At 36.4% G+C, this 21,367-nt stretch overlaps 1 protein-coding gene across 2 annotated transcripts in view; it reads right to left on the bottom strand.

Moving 5' to 3' along the window:
- LOC145693327 (uncharacterized) overlaps nt 1-21,367 on the bottom strand; it is a 334,188-nt gene that overhangs the window by 94,143 nt on the left and 218,678 nt on the right. For both annotated transcript variants that reach the window (XM_081769215.1, XM_081769216.1), the window contains exon 2: nt 8,476-9,883. In XM_081769215.1, coding sequence (XP_081625341.1) covers nt 8,476-9,858 — 1,383 coding nt within the window. In that variant the 5' untranslated portion in view covers nt 9,859-9,883. The remainder of the gene's footprint in view (nt 1-8,475; nt 9,884-21,367) is intronic.

Raw genomic sequence — 21,367 nt, 5'->3', positions numbered from 1 at the left:
TTCTATTTCGCGATTAGAGTTTCTTTGTCTATTGCAATAATTCATCTATAAAATAAGTTTACTTCAGTTTCATCTTCATATCATGATCTAGAAAAGATTATCTAGCAGGCTGTTGTAGTAATTTTTTTTTTATCTGTTCATTACACAGTCATACATAATTTTTAAACCCTCCAACGGGTCATTAAAAACAAATATATAAATTTAACAGTTTACAAAATCAATAATTATTGTGCTATAAATGTAAAATTGCAGCTGTTGTTTACACTTACCTCGCTTTATTGATAAAAGTAATTATAATTCAAATTTTACGTTATATTTTCTCTTACCTATACATGAAATACAAGATGAACAAGGTTGTATAGAAGTAAAACGGATGATCATATGGATCACTATTCACACTTTTCTAGTAAAAGAAAATATTTCCAGGTTCATATGCCTTATAGGTTTCTCGTCCTTTCGTCTTCTCCCGTCAAGTGTGAAGATTAATATAATGCACAGATACTTACGAATTTAATGGAAATACCTGCAGTTGAAACAGTCAGAGGTCTGGGTTGGCAACGGCCAAGCGGTGATCGCAGTACAAGCCTATTGGTGTGGTTGTTATGCAAACTCCGTACTATGTAAGGAGCAGTAGAACGGTAGTCTGCAGTGAAGTGAGTAGATAGTGATAGTATTAACTGAATAACCTTTCTTATTTCCAAACAGACCAAATTATTCGTTCTCGGTTATGTAGTATAAGTGTGAAAAATGTAGCAATTATGTTTGAAGTGTTGCGAAGGACGGAGGTCAAGGCAAAACAGCATTGTCTAAGAGGAACAGTAGTCGGAAGAAAATCTTCAATGACGAGCCGCCAAGCACTAATGCGGATTGTCACCCAGAACCGTCGTGCGACTGTGGTATAAGAGACGCAGGAACTCAAGGAGCACCTCCCGCAATCTGTGTCGACAATTACAGTCCATGTAAGTAAAATGACATGAACATATGGTGTCGGGTTGCACAGGAAAAACAGCTCATAAAGGACCATAACGCTTTACCACGACGCCAATGGTGCCGTGAACATGCAACATGTACCACTGATGACTGGAAATGTGTGATATGGTCGGAGGAATCAATCGTTCACCGTATTTGAAACCACGGGTTGTGCTTGTGTGTGGTGGACACCCAAAGAAGCGTATGAACCACAGTGTCTTTGGCCAAGAGCGAGACATAGCTCCGGTTCCGTAAGCCAAATATCCAAGTATTGTGGTCTGATGTATATCGGCCGCGTTACTGTCCGTCATTATGTCATGATTTTAGGAGGCCATTGCATCCTATGGTTCAGAAACTGTTTCCGAGCAATGACGCCTTATTCCAATATGATAATGTGTCCATCCACACAGCTGAAGCAATTGTGGCGTGGTGGTTCACGGAACATGTGACTAAAGTTGAACAAACACTTTTCCTAGCCCATCCAATTCCCAGACTTGAACATAATTGAACATCTGTGGTCCGTTGTGGAGACACAAATCTGGATCAATCTTGTCTCTCACGAAATTGATCAAAGCACTTCACGCGGAATGATGTAATATTCCACTTGGTACTAGTGGAGGTGGTGACACTTGGTACTAGTCACGACCTCTATGACTGCAATCCACGTCGCATCAGAGTTATTCTGAGGCCGAAAGATTATCCAACACCATATTAATCTGTTATCGCTTAAGGACAACAGAGCCCTATTCTACAGATCAATATATATACATATATAACTTGGAACCATTAGCATTGCTCTACGAATCCACTTATTAGCCGCTTGCATTGCTTGTTACGCTAACAAGTGGTGCAAGTGTCAACGTCTATCGACTTCAACTGCCACCTGGAGAGAATTGATGTAACTATTTGGTGAGTTGATAGATCTACTTTATGTTTGATATACGAGGGTCATTCGGAAAGTAAAGAACGTTTTGCGCTAGCGCGTGTTCCCCCACCCCCGCTGCCGCTGGGTTATTGACCTGGGCATACTTTAGCCTCAGTCTGGCACCAGCTGCGATCCGCTTCGGTCCGTTATTGCTTCGCTGTGCGACTGTAAAATGTGCGATACAATTACTGATCCCGCCAAATGTGAGGTTCGTAGTGTGATAAGATTTTTGAATGAAAGAAAAGTGCGTCCGATAGAAATTTATAGACAAATCACTGAGGTGTATGGAAATGTAATGAATGAAGCATCAATTCGTAAGTGGTGCATTATGTTTAATGACGGACGGACGAATGTGCACGATGAGGAACGCTCGGGCCGGCCTTCTGTTGTGACTGACGAACGCAAAGGAAGAATTGAGCGGAAAATTCAAGAGAATAGGCGATTCACTATTGATGGGCTGCACGAATTCTTTCCTGAAATTTCAAGAACTTTGTTGTACGAAATTGTCAGTGGTGAACTGTGGAAGCTGTTAGTGATTGGTTCAACAGTTTGGCGGCAACTGTGTATGCCGAAGGCATAGAAAAACTTGTACCACGGTATGACAAGTGTTTAAATTTACACGGCGACTATGTCGAAAAGTAACTTAAGTATCACATAGTATGTCACACAAATTTCGCCTTTGTATATCAGTTATTAAAGTATTTATACAAAAACGTTCTTTACTTTCCGAATGACCCTCGTATTTTAAAAATCTACGACGTTGGTATATACTGCAATTCGCGTCTCCAGACAAGGACCCGAAATATATATACAATTGTTTATGTTTTCTGCTTTATTTTGACTTCTAGAATAGTGCTCTTTAGTCCGTGGACGCCATTTTAGAGCATCCTATATATATACTGTACATATATATAATGGTGTGATAGTATCATTGAAACATATAAATGATATTAGTAGCTAATGATACCACTTTCAATTATACTCTTACTTCGAGTAACTGACTAAATCACAAGCCGCTAGGTGGCAGTGTCAGTATTTTGGTATGCATAGTATGCAAACAATCCCTGAAAACAAATCATTTCAAATAATGGTGACTACAATTTTGTCATTTACTTTATAAAATTATGTATTAAATCAGAAACAATTTCGGATCTAGGACATTAATTAACATATATAATTGTAGTTTTATGAATTGATTAATAAGTAGTATTAGTATTGCGTTTGACTAATTTGTTAGAAATTAGTATCTCCTTTTCAACACCGAAGCTCATGAGACGTGGACATATAAAGTAATAGGACATATATACTAGGATGGAGAAAAAATCACATTTTCGAATATCGAATTCCAATATAGCTCAAAAGTTGCGCATTCGCATGCTAATCAAGGGGAAAATAACGAAAAAAAAAAATCACACTTCGGGTCTTCAGATCGCGCAAACGGCCTAAAGTTTGAAAAAAATGACAAAAAAAAAAACCACCAAAATTTACTTTTACGCGAAAAAAATAAGATTTTCGAGTATCGATTTCTAATAGGGCTCTAAATTTGTGTATTCGTGTACTAATCAATGGGAAAATAACGAAAACATCACACTTTGGATCTTCAGTTTATCTTCAGTTCGCGCAAACATCCTAAAGTTTGAAATATATTATTAAAAAAAAAAAAAAAACACCAAAATATACCTTTACGCAAGAAATATACAGATTACTTTTTCTTTGTTTCTATAGCGTCTAAGTACTTTATTTTAGTTGTGTGAGGTTGTGTTTGTTAATAATTCGTTAATGTGATTGATTTTATACATTTTATTTTCATAATGATTTTGCAGTTCTTCGACCATTTCTCAACGGTTTTTTTTTTTTTCATGAAATGGTTCAGAACTCACCATAAGGAGGTGGTTACAATTGAGTGCCACCCACACCCTAGCCAACCATCCTACCAATTAGGGTGTCCTAAATTATGTTGATTTAGTCAAGGATTTAGCCTTAAAATCACATAAAAAAAAAAAAAAAGAGAGATCTGTTTTCTCTGTTTTCTTGTCCACATACTTTTCCTACAGTCTCTGACAATTTTGACACATCTTTCAATTTCCTGAGTATGCCATGAAAAATTTAAGAAGTCTTAAGTCAAGAATTTAAGAATTAAAGCAAGGGGTCAAGGTGTATAGAAAAGGTAGCAGAACGTTGTTGGACATGGTCAAAAGCAAAGGGAATAATAAGGGAAAAAGAGAGTAGAAAGATGTCATTTATTATATAAACTGTAAGGATTGTTATATGAAATATATTGGGGAGACGGGGAAATTATTGAAAGAAAGAATTAAACAACATAAAGTGATGTGAAATATGGCAGAGAAACTAACGCAATTTTTAAACATGCAAAAGAAAAAGGACATGATGTGAACTGGGAAGAAGTTATTGTGCTGGAACGGGAAAAAAGATTGTGTCCGAGAAAGTGGAAAGAGGCCTGGTGGATAGAAAAGCAAGGGGATGTAAACTTAATGAATTGTATCAAGGGTATCAGCATTAATAAAGAATGGAGGAATATTATTGATAAATACAGAAAAGTGTATGTGAATTGATGTATTCAAGGAGGGTTGTTCGCTTCTTGTTGTTTCTTTCTGATAGAATGTTATGTTTTCCCATTGGTCAGTTCAGATAGATTTCCACGCTTCTGATTGGCTGTTTGAACGGGCCAATGAGAGAGCAGATAGGGAGATGATTGTGACTTTATACTGGAGTAATTTTTTGTATCACTCAGTGTACGTCTGATGAGGAACTTGGCTAGAAGATCGAAATGTCACGTGTAAATGTGTTTTATTAAATAAGTGCAGTCTTGTTCAGCAGTATTTTTATTTTTCTGGTTTTATTTGCAAGACGTGGGTATGACTATGATTGTGTGTAAGTCAAACTCATGATCAGATTTGTCATACATAAGTGATAAGATGTCATACATAAGTTTCTGTTGTCAAGCTTTCGATCACTGGAGGGGGAGATAGCTTACATTTTCTCCAATCTATCAGCTCACTGTAGTCCATGGCATCAAAATTTATTGAAGGTGCCATAAAAGTTCTATCAGATTTCCCCTTCGGATCTCGATTTCTTGCCTTTAGCACTGTCCTGTAACCCAACTCTCGTACGTGTTGTCTCTCATCCACTGTCATAGCCAACAGTATAGTCTCTGGATGATAGAAGAACGCGTTTCTCTCAATCACAGGATCGATGATTCTTGTAATGTTGTTTGGCAAATATCTTGTTGTTTGAACTACCTTCAAAATATGTTTAGGTCCATATTTCAATGACTGATATCTGTTTTTGTCAAACCAGACAGGATAATATGTTTTTATTATGTAGTTTACAAGCACTTTAAGTTCGTTAGTAGGATTTGTTTGAGAAACATACAACCGTAAGACCAGGTTTGTGTATGTCAGCCATCGAGACTGACTGAGAGGTCCTGGATCTCTTATAGCCACACCTAGAGCACACTGTCCTGTCTGAATTGCTCTGTTAGAACTTTTATGGCACCTTCAATAAATTTTGATGTCACTGACTACACTGAGCTGATGGATTGGAGAAAATGTAAGCTGTCTCCCCCTCCAGTGCTCGAAATGTCTCCCCCTCCAGTGCTCCCCCTCCATCTTATCACTTATGTATGAAAATCTGGTCATGAGTTTGACTTCTTAAATGGCCCATGCCATACTCAGGAAGTTGAAAGATGTGCCAAAATTGTCACAGTCTGCAGGAAAAGTGTGCGGACAAGAAAACAGAGATGGCTACATTAGAGCAGCTTTGTTCTCAAGACTCACAATGCCAAAATTTGATTTTTAAAAAATCTGAATTTAAGGCAACATCTTTGACTAAATCAACATAATTTAGAACACCCTAATTGGTAGGATGGTTGAGTAGAGTGTGGGTGGAATTTGAATTGTAACCACCTCTTCGTGGTGAGTTCTTGTCCATTTCATGAAAAACGAACGTTGAGAAATGGGCGAAGAACTGTAAAATCATTATGAAAATAAAATGTATAAAATCACTCACGTTAACGAATTATTAACAAACATGACCTCTCACAACTAAAATAAAGTACTTAGGTGCTATAGAAATGAAAAAATGTAATCTCTATTTCTTGCATAAACGTAAATTATGGTATTTTTATATATTTTTTCAAACTTGAGGCCGTTTGCGCAAATTGAAGAGCCAAAGTGTGATTTTTTTTTCGTTATTTTTCCCTTGATTAGCATGCAAATGCACAACTTTAGAGCCCTATTAGAATTCGATACTCGAAAGCGTAAAGGTAAATTTTGGTGTTTATGTCATTTTTTTTTTCAAACTTTAGGCCGTTTGCACGATCTGAAGATCCAAAGTGTGATTTTTTCCTTATTTTTCCCGTAATTAACATGCGAATATGCAACTTTTGAGCTCTATTAAAATTCGATACACGAAAATTGGATTTTTTCTCTTTACCCTAACATATACCTCCAACGGGAATCAAACCTGGAAACCATACACAGGGCGAGAACGATAACCATTGAACCATAAGGCAGTCCAACACTGCATTTATGATCGCATCACGAACAGCTTTAGAAATTCACGTAAAATATATTGAATCATAAAGTGTTCCTTTTCAAGTTCTTTATGGGCATGCCATATCACCTCCCACAGTTGCAGAATACCAATCACGACAGATATGCATTACAAGGAATATTATTTAACGAAATTCATGTGTGTATATTAATAGACCGACAAAATGTCGGGACCAAAACTTCGCTGTCCGAAACTCCGTGAGCCAAAATCTCTCGTGACCAAAATCTTGCCGCCCGAAACCTTGTGTAGCCAAAGCCTTGCCGCCCAAATACTCACGAATCAAAAATCTCCCCTAACCAAAGTCTTGCATGGCCAAAACCTCGGCATCAAAACTCTCGCGAATCAAACCTCGCTAGGTCAAAACTCACAGGGCAAAATCTTGTCAAAACTAAACCTCACCTAACAATGTATACAGTATAAGAGTTTCTGGGACCAGAACATGGGGCCAGAAATTCTTACTTTAGATAATAGAAGCTTAATGTGTTCAAAATGAATGATCGTAGAATAAACTCAAATTTGGGGAAACCTTATCCATCGAATCCAGAATCATTTCAAGTTTTGCTTGGGAAAGGAGGGTGGCAAGACTCTTCAATATAAATGGAATTTTGATGTTTTCCATAACTTTGTTATATAGATAGATAGACAGATAGATAGTAAAATATTCTTTGCAAATTTATTAGTATGGTCAGGCTATTTCGAAACGTATTATCAAGAAATGGAATATGAATATCCAAAAATCTTGATCCACGGGAATTAACTTTTATAAAGGCACTCTAGGTTGTACACTATAAATGATCACGTACACAGGTCCACACCTGTGGTAAAAATGTACAGGGTATATCAAAATACCATGAGAAAAACTTTATATGTCGACACATTCATACAGTTTCAATGTAGAATTATACCCTTGCAGGAAGACAGTCGTGGAATAGTCAAGTACCACCCTAGGAAATAATTTTCACTCTTATTTCACCTGTTAGTGCAATTGGTCAAAGTTTGTTGCGGGAGTTGAACAACGGAGAAGACACTGTTCTATCAAATTCCACATATGCTGAATGGGATAGAAGTCTTCTGATCGTGCAGACAATACCACTTGAAGAGCACATTGGGTAACACGAACGGTAATATTCACCTTGTCAATTGGTTTATTCACGACATTATTGGAAACTTTATGTGTCGACACAGGGAAACTTTATTCGAAACGGCCGACATGATAATGACGAGTGACAACAAGTCTGGTGCACAATACTCGTGATCTAATGCTGTATAAATCAAATGACTGCAGATAATCTCGGCTGATACATCAAGTACATTATTCGTCCTAATCTGCAACACAGTAGCCGTGCGATCTACAGTGGTAGCTCGTCTAAAGCAGAGCCAAATGTGTTATTGCACTACTGATCGGAAGAGAGTTTGCGTGTGTGTGTGTGTCTTCTTCAGACCAATGGAACGAACGAAGATTGATGCATTTCAAACACTTCCCGTGTGAAACATCCAATGCTAGAAAACGACCATCCGGTTTTTAACAGGCCACTATATGTGGTGCTAGGGTGCTACTACTCGTTTTCCTTTTAGGTATTCATTTTTAATTTTTAGTGACGATAGAAGAAAAGAAGGTATGATAATCTAAAAACAATCCAATTCGATATTTCAACGGAGCAACACGTTTCAAGGTCGCTTGTGTTTTTGCACTGAATGGCACAACTCGAGTCGGGTTATATTGGCCCAGTACGACTCAGTACGGATATACAATATATATATATATATTTAAAAAAACTTTCCCACTGGCTTTTCACTTCAAGAAATATCCGTCAGGGAGCAGAGAAAATTGCACTTTCCGTTTTAATCTTCGACTGAGACTGAGACTTAAAATATGCATAATAACTGCAATGGGTATCACAGAAATACATTTTTTTTAAACTCTACTGTATCTAATAGGTTCGATTATTTAGTTAATGAATTCCAACTATCCGATTTATCTATGTATCAAAAAAGTTAATACTCACCAGTTCTTTCTTCAACCACATGATGGCATTTGCTCTCTTCTCCTCGTCACTGATGGGTTCTTCACCTATTAACTCTATTTTCACTAACGTCGGATGATGGGACTGTGTAAGATCACTGCTGCTTATCTTGGCTAACCATTCTTGGCAATTACCTGGCTGAGTGTTTAGGTGAAGCCTTTCAGCCATTGCTTTCAATTCCTCAAGGTCTTTATTTTTGGGACAACGCGCGTGAGGACTTTCTGATACACTTCGGCACAAAATAGGTTTGGTATATGAAGTAGTAATGTCTGGTAAACTAGACGGACGATCTAATTTTTCTGTGTCTATTAACTGTCGTTCACTTACAATTAGTTCCGATTTGTCACCAGAATTATCTGGCAATTCTTGAGATTCAGCACCATCACAAAAGTTATTCACCGGGACTGGTAAGTCATTGTTCACCGTTGTTTTTTCAGAGCTGTTTTCGTTCATCTCATCGAGTATGTTTTCGTTTGGTGAGTGACATTGTTCGTGATTGATATCATCCGGTGTGTTTATGGCAATGTTATGTGAATTAGTTGTTACAACCCCGTTACTAGAACAAGTCCTATCCGTTTCTGTCTTTTTCGTAGCTGATGATTGCATTGTGATTCGATTGTTTACTGTTGAAGCGTATGTGTTGTAGTGATTGGCATAAATTGGTTTTGATTTCATCATGTTATGTGACGGAGGCTCCTCGGCTTTACATCCGCCCTGCGCCGAACCCATGATTAAGCTTGCTAACAGTTGAATACGAGAGGAAGGGCGTAGAGGTTTATTGGTGATTTTTGATAAAGCCTCAGGATTTTCAGTGGGGCTTGGACTGTTATTCCATGTGGGACAGCTCAGAAGTGGTCTTAAAAGTCGTTTCCTTAATAATTCTTCTTCAATTGATTGATGCTGAATAGAGTTATCCGGTGGAGAACTTACAACTGGCCGAAGCACCTTCTTTTTTAATTCTTGTTCAAGTTCTTTGGCTAACTGATACCGAGTTCTTCTAGATAGGTCGGGACTCTTTTTATGTGCGTATATTACTTTTGGAGTGGAATCTGCAGCCTTTGTTCTATACCGTACGCTGAGGAGGGAATTTTCTTCGAGAGTCACACTCTCGATTCGATCCAAAATGGCGTCCACTGTGATTATATTATCGTCTTTGTTCACTGATTGACTTTCGTTTTTCTTATTGTTTCTCTTGTTGACACATTTCTCATAGAAGCGCGGGAAGTTTTTCTGTATTGAAATCTTATCCCCAGGAAGAATTTTCTTTTTATGCCTTAGACTGCATCGCTTTTCAGATCCGATAAGTTTGCCATCTTGCGAGGAATTAGAGATGATACGTGTGTGGAAGAAATCAGTTTCCTTCATTTCTTTTTTTGCCTGATTTCATATCCTGGAAATAAAAAGTAAATTATTAGTAACCTGTTGATATTGCAATGTTTACAATTAAATTTATCATTAGAACCGAAAAATAATTTTAAAAAAGAACATAAAGATACGCGCATATGTACACTCAAAGCAAAGAATTTAGATGTTTAATTCAATTAACATTATGTTATGGCTAGCTAGCTATTTTCATATTTTAATTTGTTTGAAGAAACGTGTACTCCTGTGGTGTACAAAATTACTTGCTTGGTATTGTTAGTCTGATTCTTGAAGAAAGAAAACTAGAAAGATTAGCTGGATCCGGAAATCAAGCAAATCTTGAAATGTGAGGAAGTCACATCAACATATACCGGTATCTTCTGGTGCGTTGTCTTCGTTACACAACAGAAACTAGTATTCAGAATAAAGTGCTCTAAACTTATTTAATAATTTCAAATATATATACACTGGAGCAAATCCCGGTGGGGATAAAGGGGAAATGTTCCCACCAATTTTCGAACTGAGGGGATTGTTCTTCCCAGTAATCTGATTTGAAATTTATTATATTTTATATATATATTTCTTTTTTGGGGGAGGGGAGAAATGTGATGAAATTGATGTCTCCTCAGAATAAACTTCAAATATGCCCACCTCCCAATGTTGAAGACAACTCTGCTCCCCTAATCCTCCACAGTATTGATTTTCAACTTCATAAATATTTTAAACATAGCTTAAAAAAATATATGGAAACGGTATTACCTGCCCCCAATGTTGAAGACAGATTTGCGCTGCTGAATATATACTGTGTATTTTGAACAGATATAGCTTCCCCTTCTATCCCTATTACGAGCAATTGTTTATTATATATTTGCATTTTCCTATCAGCAATATGAGAGATGAAATCTAATTAAGAGTTCTATGAAACATAGCTGAAGGTTCGATGGTTGTGCTTTATGTCTTATGCAACACCTAGCTTATGAAGGACGGGACTATTTATGTACGCTTCGAACCATGTTGGGATTGAATTTGGTCCAATTGATGAATGTATGTATGTTTGAAAGATTTTAACCTTAAGTATTACATTTCAATGAAAAGGTTTAAAGAAAACACGCTCTATGTTTAATGAAAATGGACTAGGTTTGTCATATTTTAGGATGGAGCAGACTCTCTCACACTTGGCCTTGACAGATTTTAACACCATGCTGTAAGAATAATTCTTAAGTCTCAAAGAAAACAGGAAAATAGAAGAATTATTAAGAAGTATCTCGTGAATGTATGTTTTCAAAGACAGTTTAAATTTGTGTCATTGTTTTTGAGCGATTTCAATCCTAATAATGGAGATGATTGGGAAATTTCAAAGAAAATATACACCGAATTTAATAAAAAATCAATAGTTTTTACACAAATTTCATCAGAAAGTTTGTTATCACATTTTCTATGTATGCAAATTTCTACACTAAGGGCGAAGTCTTGCTTATTTTTCGTTCTTATAATATTTTCAAGTAAGAAACGGGCGAAAATTAAGAGTTTGTTGAAAATTGTTTATTACTTTTATAGATATTTAGTTGATTTTGATAAAAACATGATACATTTAAGTTCGTAACGTAGTATAAATCTAACCATGCTATTATGTTTATGAGCTTCTCCGTGGCTAAGCGGTTAGCGTACGCGCCTTTGGCGTGGGAGATCCGGGTTTGATTTCCGGCGGGAGCTCATATGGTTCGGATTCCCCGTTAATCAGTAGGTCTACGTCTCATATAGCCTCGCTGTTGAAGGGACGTTAAACTCAAAATCAACTCAACTTAGCTATTATGTTTATCTTTTCCAATGTAGAAACTAGCTGTAAATAGTGGAATGGTTAGTACTGTGTAAGCGAGTTCAACTAATCTCACAGTGTTGTAAAAGCCTGAAAAAAAAAACGGAAATTTTGGGTAAAAAAAAAAACAACAGTTTTTTACCGTTTTCCCCCGAGCTTGAAAAAAAAAACCGGAAAAATTGGGAAAAATTGAAATTTTCAAATATTTTACTACATTATGCTTTTAAAATGAAAACTATTTTATATTTACTAGTTTACAGTTAAGATCATTGAGTAGTTATGTTACTTGTATTAGAATAGGGAAATTTTGTGGCAACAAACATATTTGCACCACTTCTTTAAAGTTAGCACCGTGATAGAATGGAGTTATGACTGCAAAAGATACTAAAATATAATCCCTAATATAGACGCATTTAAATTATATTAAGTAATCTCATAAAGTTACCGTTTTATGCCAGGAAAGTGTTAAAATAAGAGGGCCAGAATCATTTTAGTTAATACCAGTATGTTAAAATTATATATATATTATGGAGATATGTATGTTCCTTGTGCTGTGTAAAATTTCCGGAAATTTTGAACCCATTAGAAAAAATCTTTTATCCGGAAATATTGGTAAAACCCAGAAAATATAATTTGAAAAACTATTTCTTCGCTTGATGCTAATCTTATTTGCTGTAACGTGTCTGTAGGATATATGCAACGTATTTCGTTAGCAGGAAAAATACTTAAAGCAACAGCTTTTAACTTTACTTTTTAGTTTTCTGATTTCTGATAAAAATCCCTCTTTATTCTTTATATATTTTTCGAAAAACTTAAAAAGAGGAATGATCTTATTTACGTATACACACATACACCGCACAAGTGCCCAAATTTGAGCAGCGACAAATATATTGAAAAATTTAACATGTCAAACTTCCGTTCGTTATTATTAAAGACTAGCAGAATACCCGTTCTTCGCACGGGAAGAATACTTTCATTTTGGGTATTAAGGTAGGGTGACCAAATCGTCAACTAGAAAAAACGGGACACCTTTTATTTCTAGATAGATTGCTCCCCTAAATATATTTTTTAGCCTCTCCGTTCTCTCTCTCTTTGTATCTCTCACAAAAAGGGCAAATTTACACTTTTTCGTTTTAAAACCTATTGAAAAGGTCGTGGAATTAGATAAGTAACTATCAGCAGCTAACAAAAAAATGAAATATTTGAAAGCATTACTAAAAATATATGAGCGCTCAAATCTGTCACCGACAGGATTTATAATTACTCTCAGCATCGGATTCCAACTCCTTTTATCTGCATTTTCTTACTTTTAAACATTATTTCACTTACAACTGATTTTATTTTTACTTTTACTTTTATAGTTCTATATCTTTGTTCTCCTTTCGTAGTGTTACATCTTACAGGGGTGTTAGTCAAATCACGGAAACACTAAACTGTACTGATGACAGCGCCTCAATGCGCCCAAACAGAGAGTAAAAACAAGTTACATTGTTCTTCATAAGACTTTCAGCCCTTGCACTGTTGTCTGCGGAGTGGGGAGGCCTAGGAGGGAAAACAGTGCAACTACTACATCCAATATCGCAAACGTCGTAATGACGTTGCTCAGTAATTAGACATATTCCAATATAATCAAAGCTTAGAAAAAATAATATAAATTAGGAAATTTTAGCGATTCGAAAGGTTTTTTGTGCCGAATGTACGTAAATACGGGACATTTTGGCGTCCCGGGAGAATTTTTCGGGACACCGGGAATAGTAGTGAAAATACGGGACAATCCCGTTTTTACTGGACGGTTGGTCACCCTATATTAAGGGCACCAAAACTCTCACCAATGAACTTAGGGACCCCAAAAACTATGAATTCGACACTACTATCAGTCATTTTCAATTTCTTTTACATATCACCCTGCCCTTTTAGGAGTACTAATGGAGGCTGAATTTTGATTTAAACGACATCGGAAGTGTCACTGTTCATCTCAGCCACCTCGGAAACTATGGATTCGACACTAATATCAGGAATTTTCGATCATTTTTATATATATGTCCCCTCTCCCCTGCCCCTAAGTTACAAGGATGAATTTTGGTTTAACACTTAAACCGTATGCCTCGTCTGTGAGACGGGGAGGTATTTTTGTTTCCATGGTGTGGCAACAATAAAGGCGCTAGAAACCTCCCCTGCACAGTACCTTTCCCCCCTTTTATCCTGCATCTCTGGGAATTTCTGCGCCGCAGTACGAGCTTGGCATCTCTGTGTAGTAGTTGAATTTTTGAGTGTTAGTCTGTCTGACAGACGGGGCATACAGGAACTGTTACTTTTTTTCCCAGTCTGTGTGACGGGGCATACGGTTAAGCGCATAAATTAAGTCTGGAGTTTTTTTATGAACTGTGTTTCTATGAATCCTTTTGCAATGAAAAGGCATTGTACTAGTCGTGGAGATATTGCTCGTCCAGTCGATATTGCTCGACTTTGATGCACGTATTAGTCGTGCACTGGCAGAAGAAAGTGATATTTCTAGTGAGAGTTTTAGCGAGTTTGACGATACGAACTCAGACCCGGATTACGATCCTAACAATATGTGTGGTGTAGAAGTAGATGCTGAAGCAAGAGTTGGAGGATAAGGAGGAAGATAATTCAGAAGGGGAAGATGTTGAAGACCTGACAGGATTGCCAGCGCCTGACCAGGTACAAATTAATGTTCCCCCGGCAAATAGTCAAGGATGGTTACACATGGTCTTCTCAAGAGCCTCCCAGGAGCAGTAGGACTTTGCAGCATAAGATCATTAGAAGTGGGTTCCCTGGTTTGACTACTCAGGTTCGAGTGCCCGGACAAGATCTTTCCAAACATGCGGTCTGGTCCATGATTTTCACAGTTACAATGATGAATGTAATTGTCTTGAAGACAAACAAAAAATGCTATAGCTAGACAAAAAGATTCTGATTTCAATATCAAACATACTTATAGAGATTCTGATCCGGTAGAAATAAAACCTCTCACTGGTCTGTTACTTGTTTCTTCACTTATTTCATAACGTAAGTGAATGGAGTTGTTTGAAATGGGGGCTGGCCATCGACATGTTAACGTAAATGACAGTAACTTCATTCCCTTATGTTGTGGATCAGGTAAATGGCAACGTTGCATTCTCATTTAACATTGGGCACATAAAGAATGTACAGCCAAAACGGCTCATCCGATTAAAAAAAAAATCCTTCACTTTAGATTGAAAACATCAGATTTGGAGACGGTTTCCACACTTACATTTCGTTGTAACTCTGATGATAACAGACTTACCCTATGCCAGGGAACTTTTGAAACACCCTGTATACAAGGGCGCCGATCCTGGGGGCCGAGGGGGCCCGGCTCCTCCAAAGTTCATGTGGGTCCCACTTATCGTATTTAAGAATATACAATATTAAGCATAATTTGAATGCAATTTGCTTAAAATCCTCATATATGCCTTCTGCATCTGAATGCCCCCCCCCCCCAATTTACAGAGAAAGCGGCGGCTTTGCCTATATATATTTGTATGAGTTGTAAAATACCTTGTTGCTTTATAAGGTGTTTAAGAAAAGTATAAACCAATCCAAAGATGTTCTTAAACTATATTTATCAGTGGCCATCTGAGAGACAAGGCATACGGTTAAGAGTTGGAGAATAAGGCATACGGTTTAAGTGTTAAATGGTATCGAAAGTATTACTGTTGACCTCAGCGACCCCGAAAAGTATGGATTCGATACTGCTATCGATGATTTTCAATCATTTATATATATAATATAATATCCTCTTCCCCATCCCGTAAGTTGCGGGCCTGAATTTTTATTTAAGCATCATCAGAAGTCTTACTGTTCTTCTCAACAACCCCGAAAACTATGGATTTGACACCATCGGTCATTTTTGATCATTTTATATATATATCTCCCCTCCCCTTCTCCCAACTTGCAGTGCTGAATTTGAATTTAAGCTTGTTCGAAATGTCACTGTTCATCTCAGCAACCCCGAAAAGTATGGGTTCGACACTAACATCGGTAATTTTCAATACGTATTTATATATCCGCACTTCCTTCCCCCAAGTTGCGCCTTCAAAGTGAAATGGTAAAATCCATCTCAGGCCCGAACCTTATTTTTGTTGAAAATTTTTATCGAGATCAGTCTGGTGGTTCAAGAGTTGTTAAGTTATAAATATAGTCACTTTCATTTTTCTATATATATAGATAATTTGTCGCATTAAAAAACAAGTATTTGTTTACATACAAAATTTTGTACATAAAGTTTATATTAAAGTCTGTATTTGAATATTAAATAATAGTAATTATATGATTTAGTGCATGATATTAGTGAAATTTGTCTACTGTTCTTTCTTTTGTGAAGATATATGTATTTGTATATATTATGAGATATTTTATTTTGAACTTTGGGACATTTCAATTTAAATTCAACTCAGTGAAAAGCATCATCGTTTGTTCAATGTTGAGTCACATTTCAATTCTTTTTTTTTTTTTTTTTAAGTTCATTTACTTTTTTTACAAGGAATTTTTCATGCTGTCTGCCATCTCTTTCTTACACATGTAATTTCTTAATTAATAAAACAGCAGTTTGTTTCTCTGTACATATTTCTGTCATCACCTCACCTTTGGTTAATCTATATAGAATACAATTTTGGTTAATCTATGTAGAATACACTTTTAAACGAGACAGAAGAAATAGTCAATGAACTAGGATATTAACCCGGAAAGAACGTTAAACAAAACGCTTGAAAGAGTTTTGAAAGAAGTAGTTGGTATTTGATTTCAGCGGGTCAAGATGTAACAGCGCGAGCAACAATTTCGATTTCACCAAAAGTTATACGTTGCTCTAGCTCAAGAAGCATTTGTCATAGCCAATGTTGTATAGTTGTTGACAATGTATCGTTTACTTAACGCTACTATCCTGTAGTCGATGCTAACTAAATTAATACTGTTAGTTAGTTTTGAGATTAGATATGAAGGAGCGACATTAGTATATCCTGTTGAAAATTCACGTCATCACTGATAAGTTCTACAATGTTCTGCATAATTCCTACAATGTAATTTTCTCAGAAATTTAAGCATATTTTGACGAAGAACAAATAAAAATCTGCGATAAAATTGGGTTCCATGAACTCAATGAATGGAATATGTGGACCAGTCCCACAAACTCCTGATATATCTCTGATTATTAAACACCAGATAATATAACGGGATGACACAATCTGGTCACGGGAGTAACTACCACTTTTACACAAAGTAACATTACTGCCGCGACCAAGTTGCATCATCTCGGTATTCCGGTATCTTACCTGGTGATTAGTAATCAGGAGATTGTAACACTGGCTCTGTGATAAACTTTAGAATTTCTCTATGTAGTAGCATTTTAGGGATTAAGCTACAGTTGAAATCTTTAAAGGAAAATATTTATGAATGATTTATTTACAAAGAATCACTGATTTTTACTACATTTCCCCAGGTTTTAGTTAGTAGTATAGGTCCATCAAGCGCTGACTCTTTTCCTGCAGTCCGCTACTATCGCTTGTTAACATCGTAGCAGAAAGTTTCTACCGAGTTGCCAACGGCCAAGAGTGCTAGTAAACTATAAGTACTAGAGATAAGGATAGTACGTAATCGAGATGGAAAACTAGCAAATAGTAGGTGTTGGTAGTATTCAGTGTCTTATTTTTCTCAAACAATCGGGATATGAACATAGAGAATGATTATTTCAGCAATAATAAAAACTTCTGCTCTTTTCTTTTACTGCATATTAAGCAAGACGGCTCGATATTAAGATACTTTGAAAATAATAATAATAATAATAATATAACATTATTATTATTATTATTATTATTATTATTATTATTATTATTATTATTATTATTATTATTATTATTATTATTATTATATCAAATTATTTAACGGATGCTATGCATTTATTCTATGTCGCTATAGTCAATGGGAATTAATTACTTAGTGTACGAATTATAATAGACGAAAACTTCTTTAGTCCAACCCAAGTGTAATATTTTACTGCAGTGTATGCTATTTGTAAGTAAGCATCTCATATTTTAGTATGACTTTCAACATTGAAGCGAATGAGAATGCCGACTGATTTTGCTTTTCTTTCTGGTTCGTTGTCAAAAACAAAGGAGATAACTAGATAAGGGACAGAGGTTAAAAGTAATGCTCAGATGGTGAAGTCAATGCATATGCATCCCACAGATTTCGGGATAGATATTGTTGTACTATAGGTCTAAGCAAAAGCGAGTGGAGCAATTTTACTCTGAACGCAGGCTTTGCAACATACGGTTTTCTCCAGTTGGTAACTCTGTTATCGAGATATGTTTTAGTAGCAGTTTAACTTGCGGTCACGACCTACTCACCATTTGTCGACCTATAGCAATATGACTGTGTATCACTGTAGGGGGGCCACTAGTGGGGCAAGAATTTGAGCAAGGGGGCCTGGCCCCCCTTGCCTCACCCTTGGCTTCGCCACTGTAAAGTGGTTATTTGGAATTTTACACTTTGCACAAAAATTGTATTCTTGTATGGTCCCCTTCAACGTCGCTTCTCTACAAGCAATAACAAATGAGTATCGTTTTACACTGTGAAACCACGGTAGACTTTCAGACTACGAATATTCAAGATCGAAAGTAGGAATAGTAGACCTGTAGCTTACTGTTCCAATACAGTTATAAGGTCGGGGGTGTAATTTATATCAAAAGACCATTTCCCATATCTCAGAATTTGTGCTCTATTAAAATCAATATTGAAACCGAAAATGATACTAAGTCTTAAGTACTTTCGGTTTTAGTAGAGAGATTCACGATTCTTGTGATGCTGAATCTACAACAGAAAACCATTTCCTGCTATTTCTTTGCCTTTCTGCTTTATGGCAATCAAAATTGAAACTAGAAATTATACTAAATTTCAATCACTAAAGCGCCGATGGAACATGTCCTTGAAGCTTTGAATCTATATCAATAAATCACTTCTGACTATCAATTTTTGTTTTTGATCTGTGATCAATGTTGAAACCAGCAATGATAGACTTCTACCACTGATTTGAATAGAGTGTTAATCTGGAGATGAAATCTATTCTTGGGCACTGAAACCATTTTAAATAACAGCTTGTAGCTATCACCGTTTTTGATCTGATATCTGTCGACAGACAGACGAACGGACAAAGCCGTTCTATAAGATTGGTTAATTGATTTGGAGTTACGTATTTCGTTCAGTGCCGAAGCTCTATGTAACATGGACCAACAACTTAATGTGGGGTCCGAAACACATGAGCTGCCACTGGAAATTGAACCTGGGTCTCCTGTGACCAAAGCCCGTACTGTAACCATATAGCAACGAGGGAGTGCCCTTCTAAGGTATAAGATTTCCAATACTTATACATAACGTAGTTTCGATGTCTAAAAAATTATAAGCAATTTTACATGTAAAGTTACTTTCCGCCCAGCTTATATATTTTTGTATATAACGATTAGTGAGAAATGCAGAAAATGTATGAAAAATTTCACACAATTTCTATAATTTAATCAATGTCAATGTCCAGGCATCATCGGTTCCAAAAAGAGTTTGCAGTACAGCCAACTAATAATAAATGCTGTGAATATGATGAGTTTGTATAAGTAATTGAACTTCTTGGACGCCAAATGAAGTAACTCCAAAATGACAAATTTTCAGCAAAGAACTTTGAACTTCAATACCCCACTAAAAAATTCATAGTTCTTGTATGGTTGCAAGTAAAAACATCATCATAAAGTTTACTTTCAAATCCTGATAGTGAATAGCATTCTCTTGATGCGATTTATATGAAATGTTGAAGTTCAAAGTTTTCTCTTTTAAAATTTCAATTTTTGAACCACACCACTTGGCATCCGAGAGGTCAAATTGTCTATTCCAGCGTTTCTCAACCTTTTTTCCTTTAGGGCACACCAAAGTACGTTTCAAACGACTATGATATACAAATCTCACAAACAAATTACGTAAGACTCTTGAATAGAAACATATTAACATAAATGAAACTTATGACTCTTAAACAAGAATATGAGAAAGAAATATTACCATTAGAAATATAAGAAGAAATCAAACTTAAAACTAGTTAGATATTAGATGACATTAAAAATCTCGCGACACAGTGGTTGAGAAAGCTGGTCTATTCTATCAGGCCTTGTTTTCATACTGTCAAACTATACACAACAACATACTGAGCAAGGCTATGTGATAAAAAATATATAGAAAGGCAAACACGTTACAGTTTCAACACACTATCTATGTCTTCATCAGATTTCCACTCAAGGTATTTATTTTGTTTATTTGAAATTAGAGAGCTAGAAGTATATGTTAGTTTGAACCTGCCAGTTTGAAAGGTTAGAGCTCTAGCGACGTAATTTTCGTGCAATGATCCTTTAAGATTTTAAGTACGGTTTAACGCAAGAACAGTGCCATGATCGTTTAGAAAAATCTTTCCAGGACTTAGCCCCTCACATGCAATCGTTTTTAATTCTTTTGCGGAACTTAAATACGGCCGATAAAGCCTAACAGATGAGCCTCGCTCCGAGCGCCCATCACCGCAGTTACTCGTGAAAAAATCACTACAGTAAGAAATCTTTTGAAAGAGGATTACCATATCGCAGAGAGAAAATCGAGTCAACCTTGGAGATTAGATCAACTGCAGTCCAGGCCATAATAAAAGATTATCTCGGACTTTCCAAGTGTTGCAGTTGTCGAGTCCCACATGTGCTTACCTGCGCAAAAAGATGACCGCGTGGAATGCATACTCTTAAAAAACTTTCGCAGGAGCAAGGAAAAGACTTTATAATACCATCATAAGAGACGAAACATGGATCTAAACCAGGGATGCAAATAAGCAACAACATTTTACTCGCCCAAGAGAAGAAGCTACTAGCCTACATCCCACAATAGAAATATTTTACTTACCTTCGGTATGATATTAAATACTTGCCCACACCGATGAACCGCTCGCCCCGGGCGAGTGGTTATTTGCATCCCTGATCTAAACTATGACTCTGAAACAAAACAGAAGTCGACAGTATAGTGTTCTCAAAATGAAACTCCATCTTCGAAAATTGAACAAGCATGAAGCGTGGATAAATTTATGATGGCATCTTTTTTCTCTAACAAGACCGGCCATGTAGCTACTATACAGTTAGATGATCAACGTACAGTGACACAAAGTGGTACATTATTTTCAAGTGTCTTTGAAGCTTGGAGCCTGGCCACCGAAAGTCTTCACTTTCTTTTTCAGCAAGACCATAAAGGGCCACAGCAGCGAAAACTTTGGAATTTCTACAGTAAAGTGGAATCCGTATATTACCGCATCCAGTTTATTCTTCAGATTTAGGTCGTGTAACTTTTCCTTCTTTCCAAAACTCAAGAAAAAACTTCGAGCACGCCGCTTTTGAACAAGTGAAGAGAGTATCGCATCGTATAAAAATGAAATTTATGATATTAAAAAAAACTATTTTAAAAAAATATCTGACCCGTGGTTTCTAAGAATACAGAAGTGTACTGAGGCTTGTGGGGACTATTTTATGAAACTGTGAAATGTTTTATGTAAATAAATTGATTTTTTAAAGTATACCTAGAAATTTTTGGCATCCGAGTACTTTAAAATGTTTGAATTGAGGAGATTTAGCTCCAATCAAAGTAGGCTTACGA

This window comes from Thermobia domestica, chromosome 8, assembly GCF_964235325.1.
Source record: "Thermobia domestica chromosome 8, izTheDome1.hap1.1, whole genome shotgun sequence".
Taxonomy (NCBI): Eukaryota; Metazoa; Arthropoda; class Insecta; order Zygentoma; family Lepismatidae; genus Thermobia; species Thermobia domestica.
This window is presented reverse-complemented; position numbering and strand designations above follow the sequence as displayed.